Source organism: Anthonomus grandis, chromosome 19 (assembly GCF_022605725.1).
Source record: "Anthonomus grandis grandis chromosome 19, icAntGran1.3, whole genome shotgun sequence".
In the NCBI taxonomy this organism is placed as follows: domain Eukaryota; kingdom Metazoa; phylum Arthropoda; class Insecta; order Coleoptera; family Curculionidae; genus Anthonomus; species Anthonomus grandis.
The window spans coordinates 3,024,835-3,035,464 of NC_065564.1; the positions used below are offsets into that span (position 1 = coordinate 3,024,835).

Sequence of the window (10,630 nt, forward strand, 5' to 3'; positions counted from 1 at the left end):
AATTTTCCTCGGATCTCATTTAATTGGCAATATTAAAAAAAAAACATGCATTTATTTATCCACTTTCATTATAGCACATTTAGTATTAAATAAAATAATAAATACAAAAATAACATACATAAAATAAATTAATAAAATTAGAAAAAAAATAATAATAATAAAAAAAAATATTAGTAAATTTGTTAAAGGGCTTTAGTGGTAACTTAATCGTTTATTGCACCATTTGGTTTCACAAATATCCTGAGACCTAAAAGCTTCTCCTCAGCTTACAGAGGGAGCCACCTCTGAGACTCCTCCAATTTTATAACAGAAGGAACAACTCGTTCTTTCTGAGTTTACTTTTCCTCTCTCGAGACCTCAATTCCTGCTCCTTACAGATACACTTCTCCTCACAGAAGGGGTACTGGACTTTGTGGTGCTGGAGGTGGTCGGTTTCATAAACCCTTGGGACCTAGGGGCAGAAGGTTTAGGAGCGGATACGGAAGAGTTTCGTTTTATCGAGTTAAAGTTCTCTGAGCTGGTAGAGGGCGCCAGTTTTGTCTTTGAGTTGCTCAAAGAAGAGTTTCGCTTCAGGGCCACCCGGCTGGATGGTTGTGGCTTCTTATCTGTGGTAATAGAACTGGTGCGTGCCAGTAAACTGGACCTGGTCACACCGGAGTCCACGTGTTGGTCTTTCCTGGTGGACAGGGGCAAGCTGAGTCGGTTCGGTCTGACCGCGGAGCCGTTCCGTTCCGGTTTCGTTGGGGTTTTTGAGGTTTTTCCGTTGGGGATTTTTTGGTTTTCATTGTTGATAGCGGTGACGTTGCTTTCTGGTTCAACCTGAAATAGCAATATAACCATTTCCAGTCCTAGGGAGTATATAAGCTGAGAAGTGAGTTGCTGAGGTTATGAAGGAGAAAGAGTGAAATAACGCAATTGTCTATAAACCAAAGAAATCGATAACTTCTTCCAGGCAGTTGAGATTATGAAGGAGAAAGTGGAGAATAACTCAACTGCCTGGAAAAAAAAATCATTAATTTCTTCCAGGCATGTCGAGTCACGAGAGAGAAAGAGAAGGACTGTAAGCCGTTGAGGTTATAAAGGAAAAAGAGAACAATACAGCAACTCCCTTTAATATAATTTTACCATACTTTAATACACCATCCTTACCTTAATACACACAGGTGACAAGAAGTCTTTTAAGTCGATCTCGGGTGACTTGATGTCCAGACTCAGCTCTTCCTGATCCACGACAGGCTTCTTGATAGCTTGGGTACGTCTATAAGTGGTATTAAAATTTCAAAAAAGATTAACGTTTCCGAAAAATCTCTTACACTTGTCGTCTCGTACGCCTGGTAGGAGAAAACCGATTGAACTGCCCATCTCCAAGGATCTCCTGATCCGGATCAACATTATCAGCTTTATTCAACACCCTCTTGCACGGACTGGGCTTCAGAGGTTCCCTCTTCTCGGTCGGAGTGGGAGAGAAGATCTTACGTGGTAACGGTGGCGTTTGCACATTGTCCTGATCGATTTCGATCTTGTTGTGGCTAAAGGTACCATCTCGGTTAGGCCTGGTGGTGGTGGGGGAGTCTGGACTCACTAGGGAACATCCCAATCAAGCCATTTCCAAAATAAACTCAGGAGAAACTTACGTAAGGGAGGCGGAGGACTAAAGGCCTTCAAGGCCCTCGCCGGCTGGACCTCCTGTGGCTTCCTGAGGTACAAGGTCAGCTTCTCAGTGTCCGTAGCCTTACCGAGAGACCCTATTAGCTCCTTACGGTCGTTCGTCTCCATAATCGGCTGCAGAATGTTGATATCCGGCGAGGTGTGACTCTCCCTCCTGTGGCTACTTCGGATCTCTTCTGAGCTGTTCGGCACGTTCAGGGTCGACTTACGCCAAGCGGACTTGTCCTTCAGTGGAGCAGTTTCCACTTTATTACCGACCGGTTTCGGCACCCTCATCAATTCTTCTTCAGGAGCCGAAATTGAACCTTTCACTTCAACCACGGGGGAGGGGGTGGCGGTTCGGTCACGCTCAAACAGGAAGTCAGCTGTGAACAGACCGGGGCGCTTTTTCGGGCCAGCCCCTTTGGCTTTCCTTGCCCAGGACCGATCTGGATATTCACCGGTAAGAAGTGGGTTTATGGGTATGGGTGGGACTTACCGAGGCTTCCCCAAGACTTACGCTCCCTGTTGCTCACGTCACTGGAGTGCCGCAGGAAGTCCATCAGGTTCCCTTGATTGTCTATCATGCCTTTGCTACGTCTTCTACGTAGACTTCCGTTCGGAGATGAGTCTATGGAGGTTCAAGGATTATTTGCTGGAGTGAAGAAGATGGGAAAAGTTCTTACCAGGGGACATTTGGTCCCTTTCGGTGTCCACTCCGCAGCCGTTAAAAGAGCTGAGGCGATGCCTGGGCAGAAGAGGTGAGGTGGCGAAGAATTCTTCTTCGGAAGTGTTACTGTCCGCAGATGTCTTGAAGCCCTATGGTAGGATGGGTGTTAAGGTGAGTGGGAGAGGGATAGGAGCTTACCTTTCTGAAGCTGTTGCCGTTGGAGTCGTAGATTTGCATTTCGATGACGCCCTCGTCCGTGTTGAGGTTTCCCACTGCAAAAAAAATTAATATCTCCTTGGAATAAGTTACTCAATAGTTAGAAGCTTACTTTGTCTTCTTTTAGCGGCAAGCAGTTCCTCTCTTTGTCTTTTGCGCGCGTTTGCTTGCTCCTCCTGGTGCTTCCTGCGCTCGTTCTCTATCACAGCCTGTTTGAATTTACAAGTGAACGCGTGGAAGATCCTGAAGCACTCCTCGATCTTGAAGGAGGCGAGGTCCTCGCAGAAGAACTCCGCCAACTGTTGACGCACCGTGTCCAACTTCTTCAGTTCGGTTTGCAGGTTCGACACGTCATTGCCTGCGATCTAAAGCGATTGGGTTTTATTAGTATTCATAAGGTTCGTGTAGATTTTGTAAATTACCAGAAGGAACTCGGTCATTTGCTCCTTGATCTGGATTTCGGTGGTGGGCAGGTCGATTTGCTTCTCGATTTTCTGGATGCGCTCCTCCAGGGCGTAGATTTCGTTTTTCAGTTGCTCCACCGTGGTTCTGGAAATGGTTGTTTGTGGTTTTTAGGGTTTTGAGGGTTGGGAGGTACTTACTTGGCTGCCTCTTCCAGTATGGCAATGTTATCCGTGAAGGACAGCAGGATGTTGCCCCGCCTCTCGGCTTGCTTATAAAAGGAACAGAAAGAAATGTTTGGAACAGAATGAAATTGTTAATAATCGCTACTAGTTTGCTATCTAAAATATTTAATTTATCTTTGTGCACAGCGATTGGTGTTTTTGTAGACTAACAATTGATCGACTGATTCTGGTCAAAAATCTGTTATATTACGGTGTAAAGGACTTTACACTGGCTTGGATAACTGTCTATTTACACAACAGACGTGGCAAAATAAAAGTGTACAATAGGGTATCTCAAGAAAAGGACAGTTCATTAGGGTTACCACAAGGTAGCGTCTTGGGACCACTTTTATTTATAATAGATATAAATGACTTCTATAAAGTATTAGCTGAGTGTTTTATATATTTATTTGCGGTTGTAAATTGTAGAAAGTTTTATAAAAAAGGCTTGTAAATAATTCACCTAGGGAAATGGTTTCAGAAATTAAATATTGGGAGATCCACAGTTAAATTTCTCATCACACCACTTTTCGCCAATTATCTCTGTAATAAAATTGGGTTTTTCAGTAGAATTTCTAAGTTTGTTTCTCATTGGACTACAATATTAATCTACAAAAGAATAATCTTCCTTTTATAGCATTTTACTAACCTGCTATAGTACATGAACAGATCTTGTTAAAAGTTGATGCCGTATATACGGATTTCTCCAAGGCTTTTAACAGGGTAAATCAACCTCTTTCTCAATAGATTGCTGGCTATCTTTCCAGTCGTATTCAAAAAGTGAAGATTTGGTATTTTGATTCGTTTGTCATCAGTTTGTCAAGCCAGTTACATTTATTTGCTGAGAACTCTAAACTTATTGAAATTATAGAGGACGTTTTACACATTGGGTTCTGTTACTGAAATAAGACTAAAAGAGCTTATATACGCAACGCCTCCTAAGCCTATTTTATTGAGTAGAACTCGATGTGTGCAAAGTGTCGAAGGCTATACTTAAATCGAGAAATATTTTCACCACAATCCAGTCTGTGATTGTTTCAAATTTTTTTAAATGTTAATAGTTAAATATTTTTACAAAGAAGTGGTACTTACTTGTGCCACAAAGTGGATGAGGTTCATGTTGGGTCTGTTGGCTCGGATATCCATAATTTTTTGCAGGGAGGACAGTTTAATTCCTGCGGCATTTCCGGCGTAACCTCCCTAAAGAAAAATGTGGACTCAAAGGCGAATAATGTCTGCGAACAAAACTACTTACTGCGTTCAAAAAATTCCCTGCCACAAGTATCATATAGAGCACCTCCTGCAGGGGCTTGTTGGTCATGAGTTCTACAAATGAATACTAATTAAACCATTTTATTTAGAGTGTACTTAGGCCTACCCTGTGCCGCAAGGATCATGGCCTTAATGCTCGGCTTGACGTAGGCCATGTTGGACTCGAACTCCTCCTTGAGGAGCATGCTCTCGATACGCAGCTTGTAACTGTAATAAAACACTTTCATGCTTATCCAAGATTTTTATTCCTCTGAAAAGCTATTTACTTACTTTGATAAGCTGGTCAAGTGTATCAGGAACTTTTCGGCGTTTCCTAACTTGCTGACATCCCCGTCGAATGATTTAAGCATGTCGAGCTCGTCCACTTCCGGCAGGATCTTCAGCAGGCCCTTCAGTTTTTCGATGCCGATCCTGTGGTGTTCCCCGTGTGAAATCAGGCGGATTATGTCATCGTTGGAACTAAAAAAAGAATTTCCAAGAGTCCGGTTCGCACCTCTTTTTCAGAAGCATTATTAGTAACCTTCGGTTAAGAATTTAATAACGAAACATGCATTATTATCGGGTTACCACCATTATTGGGTTAAATAAATATGAGTTATGTCTTAACACCACGCAGATTTCCTTTTTAAATTGAAATTACCTTCTAAATTGCTTGAGAAAAATATTGACGTTTAAACTGCGTTTACCGTCTAGCAGGGTTATCTAAAAGAAACATTTGGGGCTCTAATAAGAAACCAGGAAGCTCAGGAATGTTTCCGCATTGATTACCTCTTGGGGTTCCTTCCTGGTCCTTCTCAGGTTGCGGTTCTCGTTACATCCGGTAGCATCGTCGGTGGAGTCCAGTACCAGAGACTGTTGCCCCTGCTGACAGAACAGCCCTTCCATCTCCGACCAGTCGATGTCGGCCAGGGGCGAGTGTTGATGCCTCATCGCCACCTGGGTCCAAATGTTGTTGGTACCGACCACCTGTGGAGCAGGATCTACCATTACAGGAATCATCTTCACCCCCTGACCCTAAACCCACCTTATTGCTCGGAATCTTATTCCAATTGACGGTCTTCATTTTGGACTTGGGTGCTGGAATCTCTTGCTGCGGTAGACGTTCGATCTTCAGAGGGGCCGCTGGCGATAAAATCCCCTTTTGCATCTCCTGACTGATCGGGGGCGGAGGTGGTATGGCGGAGGTGTGCGGTGCCAAAGGGGGAGGCGGGGGCGGGACGTTCACGTGAGGAAACGGCGGAGGAGGCGGCGGGAGGCCTCCTGCAATGTTTCTCACTAGATACCAGAAGGTTTAAAGGGGTTACTGGGGTGCTTACCTGGTGGTATGGGTGGCGGTGGAGGTGAAAGAGCTCCAAGCAGCAAGGATTGTCTTCGGGAGCAGGTGCAGTTCACTTTTAACTGGCTTCGGGAGTTGGCACGTACCAGTTTTGAGAAGTCTTCCTTTTCTGTGGCCCTTTGGACGAGTTTTTCCGCGTTTTCCCACACTAAATCGCTTAGGGGGTCGTTGGGGTCGATAGCGAGTAAGTGTTGAAGGATGTGGAGGAATGGCACTGAGTGGGGAGTATTTGACACCTGAAAAACGAAAGTCTATCTCCAGAGAACACACGATATGCCAGAAACGTTTCGTTTATGACCAAACAGGTTTCGGATATTTATCGTGCATTCTAGCGATGATTTTTGTAAGACATTGCTGGTATGATTCTCATATGATGTTCTAGGAAGATTTTACTTATTGATTTTTGCATGCATGTAAAAAATTTAGCTGGCATAAAGTAAAAAATCAATAATTTTTGAGGTATATCGAAAAATAAACAGGAAAAATCTTCGAGCGTGAACATGTATTAACTTTGAATGTAAAAATGTATTGAGAAATAAATTAGTAGTTTCTAAAAAAAATACTAGTAGGTCATCATACAGTGAACAATTCAAAGTATATGAAGAAACTAACTAGGGGCTTCTATGGATATAACTAGACGTTTTTCGTATTTTCAAAACATATAAAAGTGTATTGGAAAACATACTAGGGGTTCTTAGGAATATTACTTGAAGGTTTTTGTACTTGGGTGCATAAAAAACCAAACGAACCAAGTGAATATTTCTAGAAATTGATTTGCCTTTCATTCCTTTGACATTTATAAATGAATACTAACTTTGAGAAGAAAAATGTAGGAGTACGTATTAGAATAAGTACTGGTTCCTAAAATCCTCGATATAAAAGTGTGATCTATAATAAATAGAAGTTCGTAGTAAAATATATGGGAGTTTGTTATAAAAATGCAATACGAATTTTCTTTTGCGAAAAATTTATGATTCTAAAAAGAACCGATTTCGTTAAGACTGACACACTAACAATAGTTAAATATACAAATATACTAGCTTGTTTTTGTATTATTATAGGTTGCAATCTCTCTACCTGCTTTAGTATGGCATGAAAAACGTCCTGAGGCGAATCCATTTTCACTTCTCGGTCCTGTTCTGCGTTGTCGCTCCTCAGCTGCTCATCGAACACCTCTATTTGGGTTAAAAGGTCATAATCTGGACCAGATTTCCGGATTTTCGTTAGCACCTCCAACAGATGGCACTCTGGAACTACTTTTTAGCTCGACTGACTTTTTTAATTAACCGATACGTACCGATAAACTCATTTCTGATTTGAATCCTATCGGGCAACTTCACTGTGGAGATAATTAGGCAGTTAATGAAAGCTACCAGGGCCAGTTGGTATTCGGGAGAACGGGAGTGTTCCAGCTCATGCACCACCGATCCCATGCGGCTCTTTTGCTGGCTCAGTTTCTGAAAATGTGGACTTATTAAGGCGGTCACAACGAGAAAAAAGTGGTGACTACCTTGTAGCACTCCAGGGTCTCCAGAGTTCTTATCCTACCCACTTCGTTATGGGAGCAGAGGGCCGCCAGAAGTTCGAACATCTGTTTTTTCACTCGAGTTGCTGTGGGGCCGATTGCATTGAGAGCTGTCGCTAGTTTTACCACGTATTCTGGATGCTCCACGATGAATTCCAGACCGTCGCATGGTTGATGAGCATCGAGGGCATCCATAGGGAGTGTATCTGGAGCAGGGTGTGCTAGGAGGACTTACTGAGGAAGTGAGGAAGTAAAAAAGTCTCTATATAGTTGATTTGGAGCAGTCGAATGGATAGCTGAAAAAAAAGAGAGTTCTAGTCACTTTTTGACTAAAATAGTGGATTTGTACTTAATTAGAGGCTACGCAGGATAACACAGTTAAAAGAAATATATATCTTCTAGGTCACACCCAAACAAAACCCAATAAAGCCACAAACATAAGATAAAATGTGTCAGGAAGGATATCCCTGAGATGCCACTCCCCTTCACACATCCTCAGTAAATATTATTAACATGTATAACCCATCAGTCATTAGACGAATGGTTCCTTACCTAACGGACGATGCAATCGAACGCCTTACGAATATTAAAACAAATAATTACTGCACTATGAACTAACTGACAAACCACATGCACCTTCGGGCACCTGCTACGAGAGAACCATGCCACCCAGACAACCCGAACCGTTCCCACAGGACTAACGAACCGATAAATAACCGATTTTGGTACTTTTCGGTACCCGTAGCGTTAGTCAATTAGGCCTAATTGATGTTATTTTAATGCGAACGCGCATTTGGTTAGTGTAAACTACGATAAATACTCGTCTAAGAGCCAACATGAATGTTGTGAGTGTGTGTGTGTTTGGGTTCCAGCGGCCTTCGAATGTGCGGCTGGTACCCAACAGTGGCGTCGTTTGCCGTATACACAGATGCGGTCGTAAACTTTCACTTTTTTTTTGCGACATCGACGACGCCCCTTGGACGTCGGGCGTCGGGTCTGCGACGCTTAAGGTCGTTGGAGAGGAACCTTATGCCTAAAAGTCGAAGACATATTTCAGTCCTTAATGTTCCTCTTATTAATAGCGAGAAAATCATGCGAAATTGTCAAATAAAGTATAATTAAGTATGTAAAATATAAGACTAACTACAAATGCTTACAACGTTCTTCCTGGTTTATTTCTATGCAGGGAAACTAGTACGAGGGTAGTCCTTGAACATTTCGTTAACACAGTATAAACATCTTCGAACTGTATAACACCCATAATCGAGCTATAACTATAACTCATGCTATAAGCAAAAGTCCATTTTGTGCCTACAGGAATATAGTTTTAAGCTTATTGCACAGCCCCTGATCCATTGTCATTTATGAAACTTGACAATAATGAAGCTAAAATCATCCCCTATCGAACTGTATAACTCCCATAATCGAGCTATAACTATAACTCATGCTATAAGCAAAAGTCCCTTTTGTGCCTACAGAAATATAGTTTTAAGCTTATTGCACAGCCCCTGATCCATTGTCATTTATGAAACTTGACAATAATGAAGCTAAAGTCATCCCCTATCGAACTGTATAACTCCCATAATCGAGCTATAACTATAACTCGTGCTATAAGCAAAAGTCCCTTTTGTGCCTACAGAAATATAGTTTTAAGCTTATTGCACAGCCCCTGATCCATTGTCATTTATGAAACTTGACAATAATGAAGTCAAAATCATCCCCTATCGAACTGTATAACTCCCATAATCGAGCTATAACTATAACTCATGCTTTAAGCAAAAGTCCATTTTGTGCCTACAGGAATATAGTTTTACTCTTATTGCACAGCCCCTGATCCACTCTGATTCATGAAACTTGACAATAATGAAGCTAAAATCATCCCCTATCGAACTGTATAACTCCCATAATCGAACTATAAATATAACTCGTGCTATAAGCAAAAGTCCCTTTTGTGCCTACAGAAATATAGTTTTAAGCTTATTGCACAGCCCCTGATCCATTGTCATTCATGAAACTTGACAATAATAAAGTTAAAATCATCCCCTATCGAACTGTATAACTCCCATAATCGAACTATAACTATAACTCGTGCTATAAGCAAAAGTCCATTTTGTGCCTACAGGAATATAGTTTTAAGCTTATTGCACAGCCCCTGATCCATTGTCATTTATGAAACTTGACAATAATGAAGTTAAAATCATCCCCTATCGAACTGTATAACTCCCATAATCGAGCTATAACTATAACTCATGCTTTAAGCAAAAGTCCATTTTGTGCCTACAGAAATATAGTTTTAAGCTTATTGTACAGCCCCTGATCGACTCTAGTTAATGAAACTTGACAATAATGAAGTTAAAATCATCCCCTATAGAACTGTATAACTCCCATAGTCGAGCTATAACTATAACTCGTGCTATAAGCAAAAGTCCATTTTGTGCCTACAGAAATATAGTTTTAAGCTTATTGCACAGCCCCTGATCCATTGTCATTCATGAAACTTGACAATAATGAAGTTAAAATCATTCCCTATCGAACTGTATAACTCCCATAATCGAACTATAACTATAACTCGTGCTATAAGCAAAAGTCCATTTTGTGCCTACAGAAATATAGTTTTAAGCTTATTGCACAGCCCCTGATCGACTCTCATTCATGAAACTTGACAATAATGAAGTTAAAATCATCCCCTATCGAACTGTATAACTCCCATAGTCGAGCTATAACTATAACTCGTGCTATAAGCAAAAGTCCATTTTGTGCCTACAGAAATATAGTTTTAAGCTTATTGCACAGCCCCTGATCGACTCTCATTCATGAAACTTGACAATAATGAATTAAAAATCATCCCCTATCGAACTGTATAACTCCCATAATCGAACTATAACTATAACTCGTGCTATAAGCAAAAGTCCATTTTGTGCCTACAGAAATATAGTTTTAAGCTTATTGCACAGCCCCTGATCCATTGTCATTTATGAAACTTGACAATAATGAAGATAAAATGATCCCCTATCGAACTGTATAACTCCCATAATCGAGCTATAACTATAACTCATGCTTTAAGCAAAAGTCCATTTTGTGCCTACAGGAATATAGTTTTAAGCTTATTGCACAGCCCCTAATTGACTCTAGTTAATGAAACTTGACAATAATAAAGTTAAAGTCATCCCCTATCGAACTGTATAACTCCCATAATCGAGCTATAACTATAACTCGTGCTATAAGCAAAAGTCCCTTTTGTGCCTACAGAAATATAGTTTTAAGCTTATTGCACAGCCCCTGATCCATTGTCATTTATGAAACTTGACAATAATGAAGTTAAAGTCATCCCCTATCGA

The 10,630-nt window shown here is 41.1% G+C and overlaps 1 protein-coding gene across 2 annotated transcripts; it reads right to left on the reverse strand.

Moving 5' to 3' along the window:
- Window positions 1-32: 32 nt before the first annotated feature.
- Window positions 33-8,173, reverse strand: LOC126747593 (inverted formin-2). Of its 2 annotated transcripts, none has more exons than XM_050456327.1 (22): window positions 7,845-8,173; window positions 7,278-7,526; window positions 7,065-7,224; window positions 6,845-7,014; window positions 5,748-6,003; window positions 5,456-5,691; window positions 5,200-5,397; window positions 5,072-5,133; window positions 4,702-4,890; window positions 4,538-4,638; window positions 4,415-4,485; window positions 4,252-4,359; window positions 3,136-3,206; window positions 2,956-3,082; window positions 2,646-2,898; window positions 2,516-2,589; window positions 2,334-2,466; window positions 2,147-2,278; window positions 1,635-2,096; window positions 1,314-1,581; window positions 1,150-1,258; window positions 33-819 (listed from the first exon to the last, which is right to left on the reverse strand). In XM_050456327.1, exons 2-22 carry the CDS (start codon window positions 7,485-7,487, stop codon window positions 358-360), a joined length of 3,852 nt encoding a protein of 1,283 aa, XP_050312284.1. In that variant the 5' UTR covers window positions 7,488-7,526; window positions 7,845-8,173; the 3' UTR covers window positions 33-357. The 2 variants fall into 2 exon arrangements, with proteins under 2 accessions (XP_050312284.1, XP_050312283.1); XM_050456326.1 differs by having other exon boundaries at window positions 7,278-7,588.
- Between the last annotated feature and the right edge of the window lie 2,457 nt (window positions 8,174-10,630).